We start from the raw sequence: 27,058 nt of genomic DNA, 5'->3' as shown, positions 1-27,058 counted from the left end.
AAAAAGAACAACAGAAGATAGAACTAAATAAAATAGGATATAACTAACTAGATCGTTCCGATTCTAAAATAAAAAAAGAACAAAAAATTAAAAATAACATCAGTGTTATAAAATCATTCAAAAGCCCCAAGTATTCTCTTTACGAATCTTCTCTTCTTCCTCTGGATTAAAATCATTCTTGATATCAAATTTTTTACGTATTTCTTCTGGTGTTTTTCCTTTAACCCTATCGGCAACTTCTTGACACATCATATCCAATATCTCTTTATCGTTAAGAAATTAGCAGCTAAAATAAGATCGTACAAAATCGAGTGGTGCACATTCACGAAAGCCTTGTCAAAATCTATCAACATGTCTTTGGAGACGCCTTCTTCTGAATGTTTCTTCTAGTATTCGATCACTTTGATCATTGTTTTGCTATGAACATTAGGCAAGGGAATGATGTTTGAAACACAATCGTCTTCAACCATATTCTTGATAGCTTGTGATCTTACGGCTATAGCCTCGTCCAGTACAAATTCTGAGAATATTATTAAAAGAAGATTTGAAGAATTATAATGTCTCAGAGGTCTGGACGACTTAATAGATAGAAGATTAGATTTTCGTTGTTCTAGTTGGAGTAGGAAGTCAAAGGGGAAAAAAAAGAGTTTGGGAAAATCTGTTTTGTGTCAAATTTGGTAATTGTGAAAATTTTACCTAAATGTATGTATGTGACCGAATAAAATTAGAAAAATGAAGCCTTTTTTTTTGGGAAAAGACATAAATTCCCCCTCAAACTTATATCGAAAAGTCAGTTTCACACTTCACCTATTATGACGACCTATTACACACCCTTACTATTTAAAAGTGAATTTAATACCACCTTGAGACACATAACACCACTCTCACAGTATGTGGTGTATTACAATCGCTGCCACATCAACGCCACGTCAGCTCCACGTTATAAATTATAATTTTTTATATTCTTTTTATTTTCTTTTCTTTATTAATTAACTTTTTTGTGTTAACTCTATTTTACACTAATTAATCCCTAACAAATTATTAAAATTCTCTAATAATCATATCTTCTTCCAATCTAAATCCTACCCACTTTTATCCCTAATCTGACTAGAATAATTATTCATTTGAAGTTATATCACAATGCTCTTTGTCTTCTCCGGTGAAGAACAACCAACCTATCACCACCACAAACCTACCTCCATAACGTCATCCCCTCATATTTTCCCGATAGCCAACCCATCTCCGACAAAGAACAACCACCAAACAGCTATCCAAGCCACCACAAACAGCCACCCAAAACTCCAAATCAGTCATTGACGAAAACCGAATCAAACCCCTTTACCTTACCCCTTTTCGATTTCCTTACTTTTAGTTTTTATTACAAGTGTTTCGGCGAGCTCAAAGCTTCAACCATGGATACGCTTCAATGAGCTTCATTTTTCAGATCCATGACGTTTGAGTAAGCTTTGTGCTTCCAAATCTGAACAATCAACAAATAAGGCAAATAGGTGTGTGAATATGTACATACAAATATATGAATACACAAATGAAAAGAAATCAATTTTAACTATAAAAAAAGGCAAGTGGGTGTATGTATATAGATGCCTACAGGCTACAAGTATATTTGGGGGTTTTAAGGTTGGAGGCTTTGCTTGTATTTTGCTGAAAATTTGAAGGTGAAAGTGAAAAGATTAGGAGAACAAAGTCTCGAATTCCTAGAACCATTGTGAAATTTGAATTAAAAAATTATTTTTTCTAGGTATAATGATGAAATTGAGTGAAAAATTGTAGAAATATGATAAGAAAAAATGAAATTAAGTGACAAATTGAAAAATTGTGCAAAGAAAAAAATGAAGAAGAAAAATTATGAAGGAAAATAAGAGAAGAGGAACAAGAAAAGAAGAAAACAGGGGTTGGGGTTAAAAAAAGTTACTTTTTTGACTTTATTTTCAACCTCGGATGCGCCTAATTTATTTTTATTTTAAATTTTATTTCCACGTCAGTTTTGAGATGGTATTAATTACACTTTGAACAAGAATAGGTGTGTAATAGATCGTCATAAAAGTTGAAGTGTGTAACTGACTTTTCGGTACAAGTTGAAGGGGGAATTTATGCCTTTTCCCTTTTTTTTTTCTCTTCCAAATCTCAATTAGGAGAAAAAATAATTTTAATTTTTATCCCTAATATCTAACCATGGTTAACCCTAAGAAATAGATGTGGTTCGAGCTGTCCCTGAGAATTTTGAGTGTGAAGGGGATTGAGAAAGCTTCTCTTTTTAGGTGTACCGGAATTTCAGAGCTCATATTCCAGGTACTTAATTATTCATTCCAAGAAAATTTATGGAGACTATTGCTTAAAAAAATGAAAATTTCTTGTAATTGGAGTGAATGGGTGTTTGAAAAATCCAATCTTTTATCAATCAGAACATATGTAACAGGTAGGAAGATGGTGATGGGTATAAGAAAGCGCTTGTTGGGTATCTTTTTGCAAAATTATGCCTTTGGAGAATGGTGTTTGAAAAGTTGTAAACACATCTTTAAGCTTTCACTAAGTTTTTTTTAACCCTAAATAAGAGGGAAATTAAGATTGTATCTGATTTCCTGTAATCCGATAAGTGGAATCTGGTGAGGGTAGGATATATGCAGACCTTATCCCTGCGTAGAGAGACGGTTTCTGATAGACCCTTGAAACTAACAATAGTGATGAACTGATGATAAATAGAACTAACAATAGTGATGAACTGATGATACAAAAAACTAACAATAGTGATGAACTGATGATAAATAGAGTGAATGTATGACTTGTGTTCTCTGTTTAGTAATCCTTAGATCTCTGTGAAACTCTTCTGCCATAAATGTGTCTTTCTTAGTAACATAAATAAATAAAAACAAAAAAAAGGAGCTGCATCTAGTGACATTTTTATAGTGTTTGTGTAAACTTCTAGCGAAAATTGTTTATCTATAGGTTTTGGCTGTTGGTCCTCTTTATTTTATTTTCCTACTTATATTATCTGTTTATTTATCCAGTTTGTAACTTGCCTACTTCTCTCTGCTTGTTCTCATTGGTTTGTTTTCTTCTTTCTGGTGTTTAGATCAATAAGAAATACTTTTACTTTGTCTGGAATTAGAAATAGGAAGAATGGCTACTTTGGTTGAAAGAAAGAGGAAGAGTCGTTGCAGAATAGAGCCTGATTTATTGATGATGAATTTAAACCATCGAATTGGAAAATGAAATAGTTTAGTCATGTTTTTCATTTCGATTCCGCCCACCCAGTGGTAACATGATACCCAATGTCTAACAGTCTGACCACCTGAGTTGCAGGTTCACCATACTGTGGTTTCACTGGTTTTATAGTCTACACTCCTATTTGAGGTTCAAGACTAAAAAATTGGTTGTAGAGATGTACGTTGAATGTAGCCTTGTGTATGAACTCTCATTTTTGGCATAATCATATTTGTTTCAGTTCAAATATGATTAGAATTCCTAAGTAACACTTATCCTGTTTGAAAGTCATTTTTCTTTAACTCTAAGCGTTACTCTCATTTTGCTGTGCGCATGCAGTCAGGTTTAATAAGGCAGACCAACTTGAATGTGGTGTTCTTATGGGTTTACGGATTTGGATTTTTGAGTTGTATTATGCAATTGTTAGACTTCTGAGTGGTTACTGGTACTTCATTTTATTTTCAGCTTTTGATTTGTACAGATTCCCTTTAGTCATTTGTTTGTCATACATACACAAGCTAGCTACACCTTTTTCTATCATACAGTTGCGAGACAGTGTAGCATCTTCCAGTTTCCATTATCTTTCTCCAGCACATGAGCTGTCATTAAGGGTTCGTTCAAGGAAAAAGCAGTATAATACCAACTTAGAGTGTATCAAGAGAAGAGAAGAGTCTGGCAGTTTCACAACCCATAATGATTAAACTCTTTGATTCTCATTGCCACCTCCAAGATCCAAAGATCCTTAATATGGTCCCAAAAATTATTAAGACCACGACTGAAACAGGAGTTGTCCATTTTGCTGTCAATGGCCTGTCAGAGAAAGATTGGCATTTGGTCAAGGAAATGAGTGAATGCTACCCGTCTATTGTTCCAAACTTTGGGCTCCATCCCTGGTTTATAACTGAGAGGACTCCTAATTGGCTGAAAACCTTGAGAGGATTTTTGGAGTCTACTCCTGCTGCTGCAGTTGGAGAGATTGGTTTAGATAAAGGTTCATTTGGAAGGAAGATTGATTTCGCTGATCAGGTGGATGTCTGTCGACAGCAGCTTCAACTTGCCAAAGAGTTGGAAAGACCAGCATCCATACACTGTGTTCGTGCTTTCGGGGATCTGCTTGAATTATTGAAATCTGCGGGGCCTGTTCCTGCTGGTTTCATCCTGCACTCTTACCTCGGCTCTGCCGAAATGGTTCCTGAATTTGCTAAGCTTGGTGCTTACTTCTCCTTCTCTGGGTTCCTTATGTCCATGAAGGAAAGCAAGGCGAAGAAAATGTTAAAGTCAATTCCTAAGGACAGGATCTTGTTGGAGACAGATGCACCAGATGCTTTGCCAAAATTGAGCAATCTGGATTCTCTGTATTTGATCGAGAAGGAAGCTTCATCAGCTGATGGAACATCAAGTGGAGGAATTAATGATGGAAATCCATCTGAGAAATCACCGGAGGAGGACAAAGGCAATGAACAACAGGCAGAAGAAATCCATAACCATCCTGCAAACATTCACCATGTACTCTCCTATGTTGCATCACTACTTGAGCTGACAAAAGAAGAACTTGCTGAGATAAGCTTTGCAAATGCTTCTCGGCTATTTTCTTATGAAGGTTCAAAGGTACTGCAAGAGGTAAAATAACTTGTCTATGACATGCAGTTGACACTGTGCTACATGCTCAGTATTCCTTTTCTAGGTACCGGTCTTATGTCTCACTAAATTGCCTTGGTGGTTGTGCGTGCAAGGTGGTCCTCTACAGGTCTTAAAATGATGTTGCATAACATGACTATTGGTTTCCTAAGAAGAAATGCTGCTTCAGTTTCGATATCTGCTACTACTAGTGATACTTCAATTAGTTCCTGTGTATTATGACTCAACTACTATAATTCATTCTAAAATGTTTCATTGATTCATAAGTATATTTTTTCTAACCACATGTCCTCTATCTTCTGCAACAGGTATGAGGCAGGAACTGAAAATTGTGTTAATAAGCAGCACAGATAAAAGCATTGTTAGGCTTTTTACAATTTGACACTTGGGCTATCAGTACATCAAACTCTTGGCTTATACTGTACCTATAGGCTCTTTTCCAGTTGAAGCTCCACATAACATATAGCATAATCCTTCACTACTTTCTAAAATATTGTTCCATGTCACTTTTTACCAAGGTTCAACAATATTTTGTTTTGAATTTTATCATGATTGTGAATATTGATAAATTAGAGTGTTAATGTAATTTTACCACTCGATAGAGTATTTATCTTGAAAAAATAAAAATAATTGAAATTTCTACTAAAAATTATCACAAAAATTTCAAAGGAAAGCTTCAAAAAGCTTAGCTCTGGTACATTGGTTTTATTATTTTCATTAATTGGTTCTTTCTTTATAGTTTATTATAATTACTGTTTTTATAGATGAAAGACAATATTGCTTAATTATTTTAATTGTCATTTTTACTAAAGTTCAATAGATCTTTAGTTTTGAATTTAATCATTGTGTGGATAGAAAATAAAGTTAAGAAGTTAAGCAAACAATTAAGATTATTTTCTATGATGCAATTGATATTGAATAACAAGTGCAACACATATATTCAGAAACTAATTAAAATATATAGGTGAACATTATTTTTTTCCCTTCAACTTTGTTCAAAACATCCAACTCTTACCTAAACTTGAACTAAGCATAGTAATTCTGTTCATAATGTTACTTATGAATGTGGTTGCTAAGAATTCATACAATCATGCTAACTTGTTTAGACTAGAAGCAGACATGTTGTTGAACAATTGTAAGTTTCTAGCCGTTTCTATATAATATTTTTTTGTTCTTTTTTATTTGTCAAATTTTAATTTGACACACATATTAAGAGAATTATTGTTTCTTGATTTGTCAAAAATGACTAGTAAAAAGGGGAAATCAAATTAGAAAATATTTGACAAGTAAATAGAGACGGAGGGAGTAGTAAAGTAAAATAATTCACGGATTAAGGCTTTATTTTTACTTCAAAATAAATAATTGTTTAGTTATAAAGGAGAATTTAATTTAATTTTTTGGATTTTTTTTAAAATTTACAAAATCAACAAAAGTATAAGTAATAATTAAAAAAGTCTTTTTTTTTCATTAAATAAGGGACAATTTCATCATCGTTGTCAAGATTTTGGGAAAATATAGTCTCAGCTACAAAACTTTGATTATTACTCAATATTTCCGATTTTCACAGTATCTGTAAATCCCTAATGGACCTATTGCGATCCTACGCCGAGGACGATGAAATCGCTAACCCTAATTCCCAATCTTCGCCGGATTCTTCTCCAATCCGAATGCTTCCTTCTAAATCCGCCGCCCCTAAAGTCGACGACACCATGCTAGCCCTAACAGTCGCCGGCGAAGCTGCAAGAGCTCAATCCAAACCCCTTGATCCGACCCAGCACCTCGTTGGATTCAACCCGACATACGAACAACTATGGGCACCAATTTGCGGTCCAGCTCACCCGTACGCAAAGGACGGGTTAGCTCAAGGACTCAGAAATCACAAGCTAGGGTTCGTTGAGGACGCGTCCATTGAACCCTTTGTATTTGACGAGCAGTACAATACTTTTCAGAAGTATGGGTATGCTGTTGATCCCTCTGAAAATAGCTACATCGGTGATTTGGAAAAAATGAAGGAATGTGATGCAATTTCTGTGTATAACATACCACAGCATGAACAGAAGAAGAGGAAGTTAGAGAAAAAGAAGGAAAAAATGGAGGAGGAGGAGGGTGATGAGCAGGACGTGGATATGACGGAAGTTGAAAATCCGTCCACAGACACATGGTTGATGAAGAACAGGAAGAGTCCATGGGCTGGAAAGAAAGAAGGGTTGCAAGTGGAATTATCTGAGGAGCAGAAAAAGTATGCTGAAGAGTATGCTAAGAAGAAGGGTGAAGAAAGAGGTGGTGATAAAGATAAGGCGGAGCCTATGGTTGAAAAGAGCACATTTCATGGTAAAGAGGAAAAGGATTATCAGGGCAGGTCTTGGATTGCTCCACCGAAGGATGCAAAGGCTGCTAATGATCATTGTTATATACCAAAGAGATTAGTTCATACTTGGAGTGGACACACGAAAGGGGTTTCAGCTATTAGGTTTTTCCCTAAGCATGGTCATTTGATTTTGTCAGCTGGGATGGATACAAAGGTGAAGATTTGGGATGTTTACAATTCCGGTAAATGTATGAGGACTTACATGGGGCATACAAAGGCAGTGAGGGATATTTGGTTTAGCAATGACGGGTCGAAGTTTTTGACAGCTGGATATGATAAGTACATTAAGTATTGGGATACAGAAACAGGACAAGTAATTCAAACCTTCACGACAGGTAAGATACCCTATGTGGTGAGGCTTAATCCTGATGAGGATAAGCAGAATGTACTTTTGGCTGGTATGAGTGATAAGAAGATTGTGCAGTGGGATATAAACAGTGGACAGATTACACAAGAGTACGATCAACATCTGGGGGCAGTTAATACAATTACCTTTGTGGATAATAATAGGAGGTTTGTGACCTCTAGTGATGATAAATCACTACGTGTTTGGGAATATGGTATTCCGGTTGTTATTAAGTATATAAGTGAACCCCATATGCATTCCATGCCATCTATTTCGCCCCACCCAAATGGGAATTGGATTGCAGCACAAAGTTTGGATAACCAGATTCTTATCTATAGTACGCGAGAGAGATTTCAGCTGAATAAAAAGAAAAGATTTGCTGGACACATTGTCGCTGGTTATGCCTGCCAGGTCAATTTCTCACCTGATGGACGGTTTGTCTTCTCAGGAGATGGTGAAGGCAGATGCTGGTTTTGGGATTGGAAATCGTGTAAGGTCTTCAGAACTCTCAAGTGTCATGACGGGGTCTGTATTGGTGCAGAGTGGCATCCTCTGGAACAAAGTAAAGTTGCTACTTGTGGCTGGGATGGTTTGATCAAATACTGGTAAGCTTTATGATCCTTGCTTTAAGAATTGTGTTTATGTAGGTTGATCTTTTATTGCTCTGTCCTGTCGTAGAATTTAGTTGTTAAAGTAGTCGTGACATGGATAGTGAAAAATGCTCTCCTTGTATATCCATCCACATATCTGATACCGTATTTAGGATTTAATTAGCTTTAGTGTGATCTGAAACTTATGTGTTGATTGGAATTGCCACTGAATCTGTCACTTCTACCATGATCCACGGATGAAGTACTCTCATTACCTATTTTCCAAAAAAAAAAGAAGCCTAGGGATTTCTCTCCAGTGTCTGCTAAGATGCTCCGGTCTTTGGTTGACGCTATTTATGTGGAAAAGACCCCGATTTTCTCAAAGATTAGAGATGTCACTGGTACTATGTTTCACAACAACTAAAAAGAGTTTGACATCTAGCCTTTAGCACGTATATGGGAGTGTAGTGACTCCTTCAAAAGATCTAAATTTCTCTCCTTCCAAATACACCAAAAGAGGCAGGGTGGAACCATTTGCCGTATCATCTTCACTGATTGCCAACTCTCCAGAGCCCCCAGCTAGCACAAGCTTCCTTAAAAGTGTAGAGCATTACTCAACTAACCCCAAAAAGATTCAAAAACATACTCCAGATTGTCTTTGGCAACTTGATAGTGAAGTAGAAGGTGGCTGATGTTTTCAGATTCTTGGGTAGCACATAACACCTGTTGCAGAGCACAATCCTCTTTTGGTGAGGTTTTCTTGGGATAGACAGGCTTCTAAAATAGCTAACTAGCTGAAATAGGCTATCTTTGTTGGATTTTTCCCCTTCCAAACTTGTTTTCTAAAGACAACACTTAGGCAATATTACTACTGCTCCGAAGATTAGTATAGCATGATTTTTGACAGAAAAAATACCATTTTTACGACAACTCCATGCCATTACGTCTTTCAGAAGAAAATGGAGAATCCATGTCAACTGTCCAATAAGGAACTTAGCTCATTTACCTCCTGGTCTAGGATATTCCTTCTAAATGCTTATCTCCTAGAGTTTCCTTGCCAACAGTTTATGGTTGATGCTTAGGACTGTTCAGTTAATTGGTAGAGTCCTGGAATATTTGTCTGCAAAATGCTGTTACCAGCCATTTATCATCCCAAAGTTTTATAAATTCTCCATTCTCAACCATGAAATGAGTGTGTTTACTGAAGACTTCCCCCAACTTGCTTGTGTATGTTGCAATGTGAAGTGTTAGGGACCTTGGTATGCCAGTGATTTAGCTCTCCGTGTTTACCTTAATTATCTTCCTCCAAAGTGATTATTCTTCACATCACACATTTTTTAACTTTTTACTTTTCTTGCATTGCTTATATTTTGTATTTGTTAATTAGTTTTTCACGTTACATCTAGTATCTCTTTTCATTTACGTCTATCTTCATGAAGATGTGCTCTTGAAGCCCTGAGCTATCTTGGTACTTTTCTGCAATTTTTTGTTACAGCATTTGCCCTTCGTTTTGTGACTTGATGAGCTTGTTTTTGAATCAAGAGCAGAGATGAATATATTGAGAATAGAAAGGGAAAAAAAGGATAAGATGAATTCTGTGGATTTTTTCACTGACTGGGAAAAAAAATGAATTTTATGGATTTTTTCTTCTTTTTACAATGCCTGCTGTCATGGAAGGGGAAATGAAGGGGGGATGCTAGGGAAGAAACTAGTAGCAAAAGGTCCAGGAAGTGACAATCTGCCTCATCGCTTGATTGTCTGGCATTGCAATTAAACATATAAGACTTTGAATTAGGATTTTCAAATCCTCAAATGACAACTGCAACTTAATCCAATTTCAAAAAGAAAAAAGCATCATACCTTTAATGGATCAGTGTTAAATTCATGACTTCTGAAAAACAAAAAGAACCAAATTTTAAGGAAGCATAGCATCTTCACTGACTTGTCACAGATTTTTTTTCACTTCCACAGCAATCTGAAGTGAAAGGTCCCTTCTAAAGTTTGTTTATGAAATCGTCTGTCAGTTTCTGTAAGTGTCTCTTCTTGGCAATTCCTTGGGAGATGGGTGCAGTTCAACTTCCAATTAATGTTTTTGAGACTTTGTCAGTTTCCTTAAATATATCCTCTTGTCAATCCCTTGAGAGATGATACATTCTAACTTACTACCAACAAGAGAGGGTTAAAGCACTTCCACTCATGCTGTGCTGTTTTCTGTCATTGATGTATATCTGTTATTGGGATGAATGGTCGTTCTCTTGCTCTGGAGGATAACCATATTTTTAGTTCGCTTCTCCTTATTGTGTTGCCTCTTGCTTGTACATGTGTGCTTGTATTTTGAGTCAGATCCACTTTTCTTATTCCTGGTGTTTAACAGATATACCAACCTCATCTCTGGTGTTTGCAGGGACTAGTTTTTGAGCAGCCATTTCTTCCTGCATTTATTTGTGAGGATAAGTTGTTCAATATCGGTTGGCTAGAGGAATCAAGACTCTTATATGCTGTGAGTGGTCAACTCGTCTGGGACACATTGGCTAAAGGGACCAAGCTATGAATGCATTTGTTGGTCAATGCTAGTTTTTACCTCTGTAAAACAGGTTTTCTTCTCAGATGGTTTTCTTTGGTTGAGGTTTCACCACTACTAACAGAGGGACATGTAACTTTCAGTCAAGTTATGATAATTCTATAAGACAAGTTAGTTGGAAAATTAGTTCTTGCATTTTCCTCTGTCAATGTCATGCACGAATGTAGTTCATGTTGTATATTGTTTTCGTTATTTCAATTCCACCCTGGCCTTCCCAACATGGATTATGTTTGAGGATATATAAGTTGCAGTTCTTTCACCTTTTTTCGATTAAATTGTAAACGTCCCAGTGTTCCATATCACTTTTTTCTTCGAACTGGTCTTAATACTCCTGAGATTTTGCAATGTGCTTCAGCTGTGCATTTTCTCTTCTTTTTGCACTTGGTTGAATCACGCTTTGAAGCATTTAACTGCAATGTCATGATAAACTTGTAACTGGGTTCTCCTTTCTCACTTTTTTGGTTGATGATAGTTGCTCAACTTCATAGATGGTCAGACATTTTAGAATGCTCTCAGGCATGTCCCCCGATGCAAACTGTTAGAACACTTAAAACCTTGTGAAACATAACATGGAAAGAGATGATCACAAATGGTTTGTGATCGACAATGGGTATGCAAGAGTTATTTTTTCTCCGGCATAGGAACTCGACATGCAAATGGTAGAGCCTGGTGGAAGGGAAAAGTATCAACTATTGAGATTCATTCCGTAACACGTTGTGAAGCCCAAGGTCGTGCCTTTTCTTGGCACTTGACAGCGGTGTGCCATGGTAGAAAAGACACGACTTTGAGAGCCTAACTTGTTCCCCATAGAAAAGTGTCATGATATTCTCAAGAAAATTAAGAAAATATATACTTACAAAGTCACAATCAAGCTTGTAGCAGGTGCCGCCAGGGACACCAGCCTCTCATGAAGAAAAATGACTGATGCAACTTTAAGAAGTCCCAACCACAAATGAGTAAAAACTGGTTGAATGATAGAAATTTCTATCTTCTTTGCTAACTAACACACGAAAATTAGTTATCTTAAGGCCTCTTTGATTCGAATCAATAAGTTACACAACAACAAAACTAGCATTACACACTGTTACTGGTGGTAAATGCAAGATCGCAGAGGAAAAGTGTCTATTCACACCAATGTCTTGTGTATCGACTTAGTCATCCTTTTTCAATTTCAACTTTGCTTCGACATCGCCGCTGTAAGGAGCCACGTGGTATGCATATTGCTGCATAACAGAAAAGAAAACCATCTCCACACAAATTAAAATATTCTGAATGGCTTCCTGAAGGTGCTCCACATCCAACCAAAAATGGTGAGATTTGATAATTCCCCACGAGACTAGAATTTTAACCAGCAACCCCTGCAAAATTCAGAGATGAATAGTTTATTGCATCAGTGGTGGTAAAAACATATCTCAGTCCAGCAAAGCATCAAACGGAGAGGCTTCCCTACAGAAACAACACAACAAAGAAAACAATACCTCCTTTTTGAGAAGTTGAAAGAAATTCAATAGTAATGGTATGCAAGTCAAGAGGATCTAAACAGGATTCAATATTTTAATGGTGGTGTTTTGTATCCTTTGCTTGATGATGATTGTTGGCTAGCAGGACACATTATTTTTTTTTATAACCTAGAAATCCCGAGAGTCAGTGGCTCGTGATTTGAAACTCAGTGGATAATGGATCTGCCCTCTACCTTTCTCCACTTAAATACCTTGTTGTTGGTCTGCGGTAGGGTTTGAACTCGTGACGTGAGCCTAACCTTTACATCACGTTTCCCTGTGGTAACTAACAGGATTCACTTATATTATCCTATAACCAGTTCATTACAGTGATTCCATGCCTCAAACTCACACAACGGATATCCATCCACCAATCAAACTTCAGAGGAGATGATTGTAAAAGAATAACAGCTATCTACTCATAATGACATAACCTTTTAGAGGAGGTTGGAGGCAGACATATTAAAGACCTTTAATTTTCACTTGTTTGGTCAGATAAAATGTGAGCCCAACCGCAGAACCCATCTGTGCGCTCTTCTACGTCTCAATCATCTTGACCTAAGTTGCATGGACTATTCACTTTCGATGTTGCACCCGTGTCAGATTACCAAAAATACACTACTTTTGGAGAATCCAACATGCGTGACATTTTTGAAGAGTCCGAGCAAACACAAATTTTGACATCTTGTTGTAAAAATAATGAAACCGAGTCCTCCATACAGAAATCATTTTCCCAAGCTACAGATAAACCTAGAAGTACATAGATATAGTTCAGTGTCCCTTGGTGTGTTTTGGTTCCATTACTGGTTTGCACACAGATGTAGAGGATAGCAGTAAAAGGTTTGGCACGAGGCAAAACCAAATGAAGATGTTCCCATCCCTGCAAATAAGCAAAATCTGTGCCCCCTGCCCATACCACTCCCACAAAGACGCAGTGAGGAAACAGCATCAGAGGAACTTAATAAGTATTGGTTGTTGGTCAAAATTAGCAGAAACTTACACGTAGGTAAAACCAAATCAAAAATAAGTCAAGTCTTTTGATTTATAATTTTAGTAATAGAAGTCCCTTAATGGGTTTGGCTCCATTTCAATACATGTAACTACAAACCCATTAAGGGACTTCTATTACTACTTTAGTAGTTATAAATCGAAAGACTTGACATATTTTGGATTTGGTTTTACGCTTCGTACTGGGTATTCAAACCTCGCTACTCTTACACCTCAACCAGTCAATCATGCCCTTGGGAGTAGGGCTACTATAACCTTATGCTGCCTCTATAGATTACAAATATTTTCATCCTTTCTTTCAAATAACGCTTTAAAAAGTGAAAAGCAAAGAAAGCCATCGCTGACAGGACCGTCGATCTTAACATAAAATAATTATCATTAAATTCTATAATGCCACAAAAAGATAACAATGAAAATCAAATTAGTGTTCAATGTTAATTGATTAACCGTCAATTGCTCCAGCTACTGTAGTAACAAAGCAGAAAGACAAGTCCAAAGTGAACATTTCTGCAAAGTGCATAGCTTCACCCGCCAACAACCCCTAACTTCATAGTAGAAGCAAATGAATCACATAATTCAGGAAAAAAAAAAAGAAGAATAGAAAAAGATGTTGTAGAAGAGGAAGCTTTACGGATTCAAGAAGAAAAGAAGACAAAAACAGCAATGAATTGATGAAAGCATGGGCGAAGAATAATCGTAGTAGTCAAATATCAAATGACCATAAACCTCCATTTTCTCTTTTTGTCTTACTTTATAATCAAATTGAAAAAATCAAGAGAATTCGTAAAGTGCACATTTCTCCGTAGTGCATCTTCGCATCCACGAGCCAACAACTCATCGCTTCATAGTAAAAGTAGATGACTCACATACTTGGAATAAAATGTTAAGTAAGAAGAGTAGAAATCAAAGATATAGAAGAGGAAGTGTGACAAATTCAAGAAATGAACACAACAACAATAATGTATTGATGAGAGTAATCTTAGTAGTCGAGTACCAAATGATCCTACTTTCCCCGTTGTTTCTCTTTATTTCTATCCTTTTTGATTAAAAAACAACAAATCAAGAGAGTTAGGAAAGTGAACATGTTTGCAAAGTGCATTGCTTCTCCATGAGCCAACAACCATTTGCTTCATAGTAGAAGAAATTTACTCACACACTTGAAATAAATAGAAGAAAAAAAAAGATTAGGACAAAAAATAGAAATAGAAGTTGTAGAGGAAGGAACAATTACATATTCGACTATCTGAGAAGCGATGGGTTGCAGAAATGATTTTAAAGCGCACATTTCTGCAAAGTGCATCTTTGCACCCTCTAGCCAACAACCCATCGCTTCTCACATACTTAGAAATAAAATGTAAAGTAAGAAGAATAGAAATCAAGGTTATAGAAGAGGAACTGTTACAAATTCAAGAAAAGAAGACAACAACAATAATGAATTGATGAGAATAATCTTAGTAGTTGAATACCAAATGATCCTATTTCCCCCATCCTTTTTGATTAAAAAAAAAACCAAACAAGAAATCAAGAGAGTTTAGAATAGTAGAAGAAAATTACTCACATACTTGGAATAAAAAGAAAAAAAAGAGTAAATTAAGAAGAATAACAGAAATAGAAGTTGTAGAGGAGGAACCATTACAAATTCGAGAAATTTAAGAAGACAACGGAAATGATTTGATGAAGCATAGACAAAGGATAATTTTAGTCTAATACCAAATGATCCTATTTTTCCCTCTGCTTTCTCTTTTTCTCTTTTTTACTGCTCAAATTCAATCAATGAAGGGAGTTTTTTCTCTTTTTTACTGCTCAAATTCAATCAATGAAGGGAGTTTGCAAAGTGCATCATTTGACCCACGAGCCAACAATCCCTCGCTTCATAGTAGAACCAAATGACTCACATACTAAGAAAAAATAATTCTAAAAGAAAATAGAAAAAGAAGCTGAAGACGAGGGGAAGCTTTACAGATTCAAGAAGAAAAGAAGACAACAATGACAATGAATTGATGAAGTATAAGCAAAGGAAATGTAAGAAGTAAAATAGAATTGATGAAGCATAGGAAAAGAAAAATCGTAGTAGTCAAATACCAAGTGACCTTATTTTTTTTCCCCGGTTTTCACCTTTTTCTCTCCTTTTTGATCAAATTGAATGAATCAAGAGAGTTGGCAAAACACACATTTATGTAAAACAAACAGTTGCTTATTTCTGGGTTTGGGGGGCAGAGGAGATGAGTTGGAGTCTCTACCTGCCAAAAGCTGAAGAAAACTATCCCTTTGATGCAGATGAACTTTGAAAGTGGTTTGTGTGGCTGCAGTTCCTTGGAGAAAACATGGTAGAAAACAACCAAGGAGTACATGGCCACTGAGAATGAAATATTGAGAATGATGGTAAACGTCCAGCTGAGCCAACTCGGATACAACCCAAGAATCTGTAACGTGATCATCAAGATAGAGCATGCTGGACGGATGATGACAAACTGCCATGTCCAATGCTTGAGAAGTTTCAGTGTCCGGTGATCTAAGTGAGCAGTGCGGGGCTGCAATTGGCAGGAAGAACATTAGATGCATGGTGACACAATCCACCATTCTAATACTACTTTATCAATCATTCTAGTGAAATAGAGTAAGAAAGGCATTAGCTCAATTAAACAACTGACAAAATTAGGAAGACAAACTTCAACCTAATATCTCACATCACCCAGATTATAAGAAAACTTATGTAAGTGTTAGTAAGCCAAGCCTCCAAGTCATCCGAATATGAAAGAACAAGCACTTTAACTCTAAGTTTAGACAATTGTATCTGCACTTAGACAGGATCTGATTAATATAATTTCTTTAGGATATAGAGTCATAATTATTAATTGGTTACACTAGGGTAATAACTCAAATAACTTGGTTGTCTATCTTAGACGACTAGAAGCCCTGTGCTTCAGAACAAAAAGAAATATAATGGGGGATGGACTTTCCCTTGCCCCTAAAATTCTTCAAAATGATATTATTACACAGTAAACACTAAAGGGGGAAAGTCCAATAGTGGCTAGATTCAAACGCAACGGTTACAATAACATACCCAGCGTAATCCCACAAGTGGGGTTTGGGGAGGGGGTAGGATGTACACAAACCTTACCCCTACCTTTGTGGGGTAGGGAGACTAATTTTGATATTAGTTATAAATACATTGAATGCATAATCATCTGGCACATATTGAGAGGAAAGCTAAAACATAAGTATAATCACACCTGAAATAGAGTCATTGGAAAGGAATGGTGAATTTCCCTCCCCTTGATTTCATCAGGCACAATGTTTTTGCTGATGGATATATTCAAATAACTATACATCAAAGCCAAAAATTTGGCAATTGCCTGAAAAAAACAACATCAAATGAAGCATGTTTTGCTTTATTTTTTCTGTCAAACTAGAAAGCATACTAGTAGACAGTGTATGCACCAATAACAAAGGCATGTCCATCACACGGTAGCAACTTACCACAGCCTCGTAGCATTCTTTAACTGAGTCTAGAAACATGAAAAATGTTTTGCTTCCATGAATATCTAACAAACCCACAAACGAGTCAATGGCATAAAGTGGAGCCATACATATAATCATGATTATTGCCTTTTGCTCCTTTGGGTTTTTCCAGAAGAACAGGTGTTGTGACAAGAGCTGTATTGTGAAATGCATTGAAAGCAAAGCAGAAAATCCTGATCCCACCATAGTGAGTTGTGCACGGTCCATACTAGCGAAGTCCATATTTTACCAAGCCTTGCAAGAACATAAGACAGAGCTCCTCCTGCAAATCAAATACCGAAGATCTTTATACTGGTATTCACCAATTTTTCAACTGACTGCATTTTTCAACTAGACCTATTCTCAATATTGCTAGTTCAAGGCCATGCTAGGAGGAGAACCGCACACAAATTTATCAACATACAACTCTTCAGCAGAATATCAAATTTGAGAAAACTTGAGCTTGATATCTATCCACCAATTTGATTTACAATCAAGATTCAAGGGACATATTGAATTTTTAGTTAAAAATTACAGATTTTACATATGGGGAATCAAAATTGAAAGTTCTCTTGAAAAACAAGAAACAACCCTAACCAATACACAGCAAATTGAATAAATACAAAAAATACCCATATCCTTTTGACTTCTAAGGAACCGGAAATTTAACAAGAACTTGATTTTAAATCAAGATTCAAGGGACATGTTGAATTTTTAGTTAAAAATACAGATTTTACAATTGGGGAATCAAAATAAAATGTTTTCTTGAAAAACAAAAAACAACCCAAATCAATACACAGCAAATTGAATAAATACAAAAAAATACCCATATCCTTTGGACTTCTAGGGCCCCATAAATTTATAATAGAAGAATCAAGATCCGCATAACCCAAAGGAGAGGGGAAGAAGATGGTAGAGAAGTTATCATCAAGCACACCCAAAACACAAAACAAAGAAGGAATCAAGCAGTAATTAAAGTTATAAACAAACAAATTGAGTGTTTGTGGAAATTCTTGTACTACTTACAGTAAAATAAATCAAGAATGAAGATCAGTGACAACAAATTCGTGCTGAGTATTGTGAATCTACTAGTATATTTGCTTTCTAATTTCTACTTAGTGAGAGCACTTGGCATCAAATATACTCCCTCCGTCCCTATTTACTTATCCATATTTCCTTTTTTAGTTGTTCCTATTTAGTTGTTCATTTTGACAAATCAAGAAAAGACAACAAATTTTTTCCTATTATACCCTTATTTACACTTTTTGAAAATTGTAAAAGTGTATGTTGTTTCCCTCCAATTTATTTCATTTTAATTCAAATAAGTGGTTGTAATTTTGAAGTGAAAAGTTGTCATAAGGGTAAAATTGTAACTTCACTGTGCTAATCATTGTTGCCTTAATCTGTGTGTCATTTCTAAAGTGGACAACTAAAAAGGGACGGAGGGAGTAGAATGGAGTATAAATACGCGTTCAATAGTATATTGATTTCAAGAATGGAGTATAAATACGCGTTTTAACACGCGGTATTTCTGTTGATATTTTTACTTTCTACTTTGATTTTATTTATTAACATGAAATGAATTAAATGGGTAAATATTATTTCTATAATCTTTTTACTTGATATAAGAAAAAAAACTTCTGTTACATATAGTATTTTTTTGTGTTATATTTTAATTGACTTTTTTAAACACATATTTTAACTTTTATATTATCATTTTTATTTTCTTACTTCTTCAATATTATGATATTTATTTTTCAAATTTATACTATGAACTTATCTATAAAACAAATGAATATTTTTTTACACACACGAAAAAAAGCGTCATTGATAAAATAATTTTTTTAATTGTAAATTGAAATTGATTTAATTATTTTTAGTAATCAAACAAATTTTAGAATTCAACAACAATAACATATTCGGTGAAATCCCACAAGTGAGGTTTGTGAATAGTAAAATATACGTAAATCTTACCACTACCTCATAAAGATACAGAGATTGCTCCCGAAAAATAATTTGCTTAAGTGCAACAAATTCAAGTACAAAGAAGAAGACAATAAAAAGAATAATAACAAGTAAAAGGTAAGTAACAAGATTATCTATGTATATCTCAAATAGTCAAATTTAAGAATTCATTTGACAATACATAGATAATCTTTAGGGCATGTTTGGAAAGTCACCCTGGTAATAGGATTTGGTGTAATTGGATGTAATTACATTATCTTTCATGTTTGATTGGCTATTTAATTACCTGATTAGCAGGTAGTAATTGATAGGGTAATTACACTCTCCAATTCACAAGGGGAGACTATGAATTGTTGGTAATTACATGATGTAATTACAAGCTGATTACTTTTAAATTTCTTCCTTTTATTTCTATTTTTTTCGTTTTAATGTATTTTTATTTTTATTATTTTAAATTATTTTTAATTTTATTATTCTAATATTTTCTAAAAATATTTTTTTTTTACTTTATATTATTTATATTTCATGTCCTTCTTATTCTTAGCCTTACTTCATGTGATTCCATGCAATTTTTCGTATTATCTAAAAAAAATTAGTATAATTTCATTAGTATTCTAATTTTTAAATTAAAGTAGAATTCATTGTTGAATAAAGTTATGGACTTACGTTTTCCTTTTCTTTAAATCATATTTATGTATGTTATGTTGAAATTTGACATAACAGTATTATGTTAAATTTTTTATTTTGAATTTAAAACTTATGTTGTATTTTCAATTTCATTTGTTTTAGGAGTACTCGATATTTTATATTGCAAGCTATTTTATGACATGATATTTATAATATTTTTTTGGTCAAACGTGCATTTCATGTTGTTCATAGAAATTTTGTACTTTTAATTTTCATGACTAATTTAATTAAAATATACTAATTGAAAACTATAAACGAATTATTTTTTATAAATATTATTTATGAACATATGTTTATTATATATTCAATTTAATATCATTTATAAAGGTCCTTATTTGTCTAATATAAATTTTTAATTTTAAATAATTACTTTTTATTTTTAAAATTCAATATAACCTTATCATTACACTTGTGCAACCAAACAATACACTTGCAATTACAATGTGGCAAACAAACAGGTCAGCGTAATTACTAAGTTGTGTAATTACTAGGCTGATAATTACTACCCTGATAATTACACCAATTTCAATTATTTGGTGTCTTTCGAAACAGACGCTTAATAAAAAAATATTTACCGTAAGAGAGAAAATGAAACTTAAATACACATATTTATTTACATACATACTTAGTTAATGTATTGTTAAGATGACAATCATAATATGTAAAATTGTGAATATATACACCTTCATCTCTTTACCTATTTGGTCTCCCATTTTGTCTGATTCAATCTTACCTTACATATATTAGCATCTTGAATTTTGACATTTTATTTGTTTCATATTTTGTAGGCTAGCTCTTGGAATTTTAATCAGTGCTAGAGACATCACTTGAATACAATCTTGGTAATACATAGCCATCATCACCTCAATGACTCCAACCTTATAGTACAAAATTATGGGGAGAAAACTAAGAAAGATTCACCTTTTTTCAGTAACAACACATACTAAGGACAAAAATCATCCTTACTACAATTATTGGTCCAAAAGTATTATTGGATGTTATAAAGTCACTGCTCTATTCTTGTTTATGTGACCATCTAGCTGTACTATGGAAAGCAAGAAATTGTTGTTGGTAATAGTTTTGTCTATGCTTTTAGTTTTAGAAAGAGGGGCGTCGACGACAGTAACTTATGATCACAAGGCATTGGTTATTGATGGAAAGAGGAGAATTTTGCAATCAGGATCAATACATTATCCAAGAACTACACCTGAGGTGAGTGTTTTCTTCTTATATGGCAATGTGGGGTGTTCTCTTTTCTTCTTGATTTTCAGTTTGACAATATGTAACATGGATTATAAAGGGGTTCTCTTTTTGAATGTAGATATGGCCAGAGATCATTAGAAAGGCTAAGGAAGGCGGATTGGATGTGATAGAGAGTTATGTTTTCTGGAATTATCATGAACCTGTCAAAGGAGAGGTATGAAGTCATTTCGATTTTGTGTTTTTACGCGAGTTTGATTGGTCTCCCTTACGATGCTCACTAGTTGGCATTTAGCTATCAATTTAGCACATAGGAAGTTGTTTTACCTCATTTGGGGCAATGCAATTATTTGTTAAAACATAGAGAGAGCAGTGTCAATTGTAGTTATCACTTCCTACTCTTGCAGTACTACTTCGAAGGCAGGTTTGACCTTGTACGGTTTGTGAAGACAGTACAAGAAGCTGGCTTATACGTGCATCTCCGAATCGGTCCATATGCCTGTGCTGAATGGAACTATGGGTTAGTTCATCACAGCAAACTCATTTTCTTATTTTTATCATGTACATCATAACAGGGTCTTAACTTTTCGTCTTAATATCTCCATCCTGTTCTCTGAGCAGGGGCTTCCCTATGTGGCTACATTTTATCCCTGGAATACAGTTTCGAACAACAAATGAGCTTTTTAAGGAAAGTGTTGGCCAGTCTGTGTTTCTTTTCTATTTTTTGGCCCTATTAAATGTTCAATAGTTGAAGAAACCTGTATTGTTTGCAAAGCAGAATGAAATGAAACTCTTTCTCGCCAAGATTGTTAATCTTATGAAGGAAGAGAACCTCTTCGCTACACAAGGAGGTCCAATTATACTCGCTCAGGTTGTTTAATCCTTTCTTCTTTTTTGATAGTTCACCATGTAACCTCTTCTTGTTACCAATTTTGTGATGATGGATGTCTATGTGGTAGTTCAGATCTTCTTCCTGAATTTTACACTCTTATTACTTGATAGTTCACCTTCATCTTTTTCAATTCTAGTTGTCCCTCTTTTTGTGTTAATCAGTGATCTATCCTCTTAACAGGTAGAAAATGAGTATGGAAATGTTGAGTGGGCATATGGAATCAGTGGAGAGCTATATGTAAAATGGGCTGCAGAAACTGCTGTTAATCTTAATACGACTGTCCCTTGGGTGATGTGTGCACAAGAAGATGCACCTGATTCAGTTGTAAGTGGTTATGGTATTCATTTGCAGTCTATCAGAAGCATTTTTGTTAGCTATTAGATGTTAGTATGTTACAAAATGCAGTCATCTCAAGACCCTTTTGAACTAAACTTCCTGCTGATGTTACCATTGATAGTTTTGCTTCTTAAATCAACAGTGAAAGGACACTTAAATTAGTGAAGAGATAACTGCAAACATGTTGATTATGCAGATAAACACATGTAATGGATTCTATTGTGATCGCTTCACACCAAATTCCCCAACCAAGCCAAAGATGTGGACAGAAAACTACGTTGGATGGTAAATCTTCTTCCTTTTTATTATCATCAGGACTCTGACTCCTGACGTGTTCTTTTCCTTCATCACTTGCAAGGTGTTGTTTTGTTTTGCAGGTTCCTTGCATTTGGTTATCCTGTTCCTTATCGACCTGTTGAAGACTTAGCTTTTGCTGTTGCACATTTTTTTGAAACTGGTGGTACATTTCAAAATTATTACATGGTAAATGCATGTTAATATTCACATGTTGTTCTTGATCTTGTTACTTCTGGGAATAGTTATGCCATCTATTTTGTTTAGTATTTTGGTGGCACCAATTTTGGTCGAACAGCCGGAGGTCCTCTAGTAGCAACAAGCTACGACTATGATGCCCCCATAGATGAGTATGGTATGCTATCTTCTTAAATATAAGAGGAAACATTTGATCTATTTAAGCATCTCCTGAAACTGATGTCTTAAGGTTCTTCTTATCTAATTGAACGTACTTAATACAGGTTTCATAAGTCAGCCAAAGTGGGGCCACCTACGCGACTTACACAGGGCGATAAAACACTGTGAAGAGTATTTGGTCAATGCAGATCCAACTCATTTGTCCCTTGGTCTGAAACTTGAGGTAAATGACACATAGTGAGATGTCTTCGATCCAGATTTCAGCTGTTTAATAGATTAGAGGTAGATAACACAAAAATTTGAATCTAAAAACCGTGAAGGAAGTGTACCTGATGCCTAACTCATCCCAAGAAGCTAGGTAAAAGGTGAGGATTGTCTAAGTCCGTATAAGAGAACTTCAGCTCATACCCTTAACCGATATGGGATTCTAACACCTCCTGCAGGCTAGATATCTTATTTTTCATCATTAGATATCTGAATTAGCTTTTTTGTCAGTCTATGAGTAACTAAATTCTTTAATGTTGGACCAATGTCACTTGTTCTTTTAATTTTGACACATCAGAAATGTCTAACAGGCACATGTATATTACAAAAGCTCCAATGACTGTGCAGCTTTCCTTGCTAACTATGGTAACAGTTCAGATGCAAATGTTACATTTAATGGGAAGTCATATTTTCTTCCTGCTTGGTCTGTTAGCATCCTTCCAGACTGTAAGAATGTCATATTCAACACGGCGAAGGTACTGCAGTCCTACTCAACTTTCAGATTTGATCTGTTTGGAGGATCCCCTCTATGATTTTAGATGCTATAATGGCATTGTACGAGCAATGATAGATTTCTATATCTGTTCCACTAGAAATGCATAAAATATCTATTTTTTCTTGTTACATGAAACTATGAAAGAATAACTCCTCCTTAAGAAGCTTTACTGAAGTCTATTTTGCCTCAATTTTGCTACTGCTATCTAACATTTCTTTTTGCCTTTACTCATAATGAAAAAAGGTTGTTTCACAAAAAACGACAGGAAGTACAGCATTTACTCACAACACAGTCACAATTGAAAATTCGATGGAGTCAGATCCTTGGGGCTGGTACAAAGAAAAAATTGGTATCGCAAATAATCATTCATTTGCATCACCCCACATACTAGAGCAGATAAATACAACAAAGGATACCAGTGATTTCCTTTGGTATACAACAAGGTAAATTATTTTTCCTTCACTTGTCATTGTTATGTTACATTTCTTTACGGAAGAAGCTGATCTGAAGCTGCTAATATTTGGCTTCCATGAGAAAATAAAGGTCATATCCCACCTTGGTACTTCATTGATGAAATATCTCTAAGTTGCTTTTTCTTTCTCTTGCCAGTATAAATGTGGAGGAGAACATTAAGAAAAGAAGAGCAAAAGAACTGCAGTTAATTATTGGAAGTTTAGGACATGCAGCTCTTGTTTTTGTAAACAAGAAACCAGTAGGTAACTATCTCATCTAATGTATACTTCTTTAACCGTGTTTAATAACTTAGACAGAAATTCGAACGTGATCTCAACAACAACGTAAAAGTGTAATTTTTTGATAGATTAAGTTTTTTGATGAAGCAATTCATTCAACTCAACATGGTATTACAACAAGTAAAAAGTCCTAGTTCAAATCTCACTACCACCCTTTATAAGAAACTTATCATGTGCTAGGCCCTTGAAAAGAAGAAATTCAGTGTCCCCTATATGATAGATTAAGCTCTAGATGAGGCGGTTCACACAACTCAACGGATCCAAGAAGAAGACTAATATGCTTCAGTTTTTACCTTGAACATTCCTTAAGGCAAAGAGAAGTGCTAAGATAGCTGATTTGGTGCCTTCTTTAGGATTCGGCTATGGTAATCACGATGATGCAAGCTTTGTGCTAAGTAAAAAACTCCATCTTAAGAAAGGAAGCAATACAGTGGACATATTGAGCATGATGGTTGGTTTGCAGGTAAGTCCAGTGCAGTAAAATAGGCTTTTCCAATGCTTTGCATGTTGAAGCACATATTATTGAAGTTATTTTCAATCATGAATGTTACTGCTTCCACTTTGATTAAATTGTTTCTTACTCATTTATCATGTGATTCTCTAGAACTATGGACCATGGTTTGACATCTCTGGAGCAGGGGTATCTTCTGTTATCTTCAGCGATTTGAAGAATTCCAAGAATTTTTCTTCTACAGAATGGATCTACCAGGTTCTTGAAGTGACAAACAAATCCTTTTTATTATGTCCATTTCATGCAGTCTTTATTTTTCTTGTTTAAATATGATTTCACATTCCGAACTATAAAATTAAGAGTATAAGTAATTCAAATGCCAAAAAGAAACTCTCTGAGTTCTTAAACCAAACTAGGTAATATGAAAAGCGACAAAGGAAGTAACAAGAACATTAAAGAGCTTTGTGGGAAGGCATAATGAAGCAGCATAATTATTGTTATAAAATATCCACCAAATGCATGTCAAAAGTACACTCAATATGATTACCTCTAAGAACACTTTGAAGTTCAGTACAAACAAACAGTTGTACTTAACAGGAAGAAATTCTATAAAGTTAGCTTCTGATAACTGAGTTCTTCTAGCATCCTAGATAGGTCAGCACTCTACTGCAACCAAAAGATAAAAAGGTAATAGTTGGATTAACCGTACAAAAACAAGCTTGCTAAGGACAGAATAGATGTTGGTTGCAGACTTCCTTTTCTTTTTCCGGATTCTCTTGGGAGTGTTGGAGTGTTTTGTTTTAGCCTCTGTAACTTCAGAAGGTTATGATTTGTTCTTGTAAGATCACGAGGATAACATGAGACTTCACTTATTTTCAGGTAGGACTAGAAGGTGAGTATCTTGGACTTGATAAAGTTAGTCTTGCAAATAGTTCACTGTGGATTCAGGGGAGTTCTGTCCCAACAAATCAGAGTTTGATATGGTACAAGGTGTGTAGAATTGCTTGGTTCACTTGTTTTATGTCAATTGCTTATCATTTAGGTACCTTTCTTCAGACAACAAAAGAAAGAAGTACCTTTCTAGCAATAGAGTGGCAGTTAATGTCAATGCTGGTGCTAAGATAATTTGTTGCATCTGTTGTATTCTTGTCTTGATTCTTGGATATCTTGTTTCCAGACTAGCTTTTCTCCTCCAGAAGGAAGAGGCCCTGTTTCGCTAAATCTGTCCAGTATGGGTAAAGGTCAGGCATGGGTAAATGGAGAGCATATAGGGAGATACTGGTCTTCTTATCGTTCACCCTCAACAGGCTGTTCTGATAATTGTGACTACAGAGGAGCTTATGATTCATGGAAATGTTTGAAGAAATGTGGTCAACCTGCTCAAGTGTTGTGAGTAGATAGCTTTGGCTAGTGTATTTTATTCTTGATGCTTTGCATTGTCATGATCCTCCTTGCAAATTGATTTCACTGAGTACTAACTATTAAGCCTTCATATAGGTACCATGTACCGCGCAGTTGGTTAAAGCCTGGAAAGAACCTGCTTGTGCTACATGAAGAGCTTGGTGGTGACCCTTCAAAGATATCTTTCTCAACGCGATCTGGGCAAAAAATTTGTGCTCATGTATCTGAGTCAGATCCTCCACCTGTTGATACTTGGAAGCCAAACAAAGATCTTACGTCTCAAAAACCTTTATTGCAACTGAATTGTGATCAAGGATGGACTATCGCTGCAGTTAACTTTGCTAGCTTTGGAACTCCTACAGGAGATTGTGGAGCATTCATTAAAGGGAGTTGCCATTTGGATGTGTTATCCATAGTTCATCAGGTAATATTACTAGCATTTCTTCATTTGTTTCTACATATATTGGTGATAACTTCTGAAAATCCCCATATACTACTCAAAGTGTTTCATCAAGGCTTGAACTATCAAAGAATTATCAGATCCCACATTGGTTGAGGGGATGGATTTTGATCTCCTTATTTCGCCTTGGACAATCCTCATCTCATGAGGTAGCTTTTGGGATTGAGCTAAACTTACTGTTCAATTTTCTTCGCATGGTATCACAGCCAGACCTATCGATTCTTGTATCACAGCCAGACCTATCGATTCTTGTTTCCTTCACGAGCTAGCTTTTGGGTTTGAGTTAAGCCAAAGTCCATTTTCTCATATGTTTGATCTGACAATTTTGAATGACTATGCAGGGGTGTGTTGGCAACTCAGGATGTTCCATTCCTATCACCATGGCTAAACTTGGTGACCCATGTCCTGGAGTACCAAAAAGTCTGGCTGTTGAAGCTTTTTGCAGTGTTTGAATCATCAAATTCTATGGTCCTGGTAGGAGGTGTAATCATTGGCTTAGTGCGGTAACCTTCTTTGTCAAATTTTCTGCTTCTAGCAATCAAAGGTACTGGTCTTTATTTTAACCAGAGCCAGCTTGAGTGTGCAACTTGTCATCTATGGCACTTCAGTACAGCCCTAGTCTTGATGATCCAAAAGAGTATTATAAGGCAACCTTTGCTCTTTTTTCAGCTCTGTGTTCATTTGCTTTTGTTCTGTTACTGGAATGACATGCAAATTCATTCTGCAGTCTGTAGTTTGTACTTAACTTGG

At 35.3% G+C, this 27,058-nt stretch overlaps 3 protein-coding genes and 1 pseudogene across 13 annotated transcripts; 3 read left to right on the top strand and 1 right to left on the bottom strand.

Annotated features, from left to right (window-relative positions):
• Positions 1-2,187: 2,187 nt before the first annotated feature.
• LOC125846598 (uncharacterized) lies at positions 2,188-5,464 on the top strand. Of its 9 annotated transcripts, XM_049526136.1 has the most exons (4): positions 2,200-2,310; positions 3,562-3,667; positions 3,768-4,830; positions 4,907-5,165. In XM_049526136.1, exons 3-4 carry the CDS (start codon positions 3,916-3,918, stop codon positions 4,979-4,981), a joined length of 990 nt encoding a protein of 329 aa, XP_049382093.1. In that variant the 5' UTR covers positions 2,200-2,310; positions 3,562-3,667; positions 3,768-3,915; the 3' UTR covers positions 4,982-5,165. The 9 variants fall into 9 exon arrangements, with proteins under 9 accessions (XP_049382092.1, XP_049382095.1, XP_049382093.1 ...); XM_049526135.1 differs by lacking the exon at positions 3,562-3,667 and having other exon boundaries at positions 2,188-2,310; positions 3,704-4,830; XM_049526138.1 differs by lacking the exon at positions 3,562-3,667 and having other exon boundaries at positions 2,195-2,310.
• Positions 5,465-6,365: 901 nt separating this feature from the next.
• LOC125846597 (uncharacterized) lies at positions 6,366-11,061 on the top strand. Of its 2 annotated transcripts, XM_049526132.1 has the most exons (2): positions 6,366-8,179; positions 10,569-11,061. In XM_049526132.1, the coding sequence occupies exons 1-2, from the start codon at positions 6,444-6,446 to the stop codon at positions 10,573-10,575; spliced, it is 1,743 nt and encodes a 580-aa protein (XP_049382089.1). In that variant the 5' UTR covers positions 6,366-6,443; the 3' UTR covers positions 10,576-11,061. The 2 variants fall into 2 exon arrangements, with proteins under 2 accessions (XP_049382089.1, XP_049382090.1); XM_049526133.1 differs by lacking the exon at positions 10,569-11,061 and having other exon boundaries at positions 6,366-8,183.
• An 829-nt stretch (positions 11,062-11,890) lies between these two features.
• On the bottom strand, positions 11,891-17,896 carry LOC125849528 (uncharacterized). Its single transcript, XM_049529615.1, has 5 exons — positions 17,780-17,896; positions 16,733-17,036; positions 16,486-16,608; positions 15,493-15,783; positions 11,891-12,103 (listed from the first exon to the last, which is right to left on the bottom strand). Exons 2-5 carry the CDS (start codon positions 16,994-16,996, stop codon positions 11,897-11,899), a joined length of 885 nt encoding a protein of 294 aa, XP_049385572.1. The 5' UTR covers positions 16,997-17,036; positions 17,780-17,896; the 3' UTR covers positions 11,891-11,896.
• A 2,291-nt stretch (positions 17,897-20,187) lies between these two features.
• LOC125849529 (beta-galactosidase 8-like) lies at positions 20,188-27,034 on the top strand (annotated as a pseudogene). The gene is made up of 19 exons (XR_007444649.1): positions 20,188-20,617; positions 20,727-20,822; positions 21,013-21,125; positions 21,227-21,299; positions 21,384-21,476; positions 21,678-21,821; positions 22,030-22,118; positions 22,211-22,316; positions 22,395-22,482; positions 22,589-22,707; positions 23,060-23,224; positions 23,488-23,687; positions 23,854-23,960; positions 24,350-24,459; positions 24,601-24,705; positions 25,327-25,437; positions 25,625-25,836; positions 25,945-26,272; positions 26,650-27,034. The product of XR_007444649.1 is annotated as a beta-galactosidase 8-like (transcript).
• Positions 27,035-27,058: the final 24 nt, after the last annotated feature.

This window comes from Solanum stenotomum, chromosome 12 (assembly GCF_019186545.1).
Source record: "Solanum stenotomum isolate F172 chromosome 12, ASM1918654v1, whole genome shotgun sequence".
NCBI lineage: Eukaryota > Viridiplantae > Streptophyta > Magnoliopsida > Solanales > Solanaceae > Solanum > Solanum stenotomum.
This window is presented reverse-complemented; position numbering and strand designations above follow the sequence as displayed.

What these genes read in the sequence shown, in the direction of transcription:
- LOC125846597 (XM_049526132.1), top strand. Translation starts at nt 6,444, where the DNA reads ATGGACCTATTGCGATCCTACGCCGAGGACGATGAAATCGCTAACCCT.
- LOC125849528 (XM_049529615.1), bottom strand. Translation starts at nt 16,996, where the DNA reads ATGGACTTCGCTAGTATGGACCGTGCACAACTCACTATGGTGGGATCA. An exon ending in AAGAATGCTACGAGGCTGTG is followed by an intron (nt 16,609 to 16,732) that starts GTAAGTTGCTAC and finishes TGTTTTTTTCAG; the next exon opens with GCAATTGCCAAATTTTTGGC. An exon ending in TTTTCTTCAGCTTTTGGCAG is followed by an intron (nt 12,104 to 15,492) that starts GTAGAGACTCCA and finishes TGAATTTTGCAG; the next exon opens with GGGTTGCTGGTTAAAATTCT.
- LOC125846598 (XM_049526135.1), top strand. Translation starts at nt 3,916, where the DNA reads ATGATTAAACTCTTTGATTCTCATTGCCACCTCCAAGATCCAAAGATC. An exon ending in TTTCTTATGAAGGTTCAAAG is followed by an intron (nt 4,831 to 4,906) that starts GTACTGCAAGAG and finishes TTCCTTTTCTAG; the next exon opens with GTACCGGTCTTATGTCTCAC.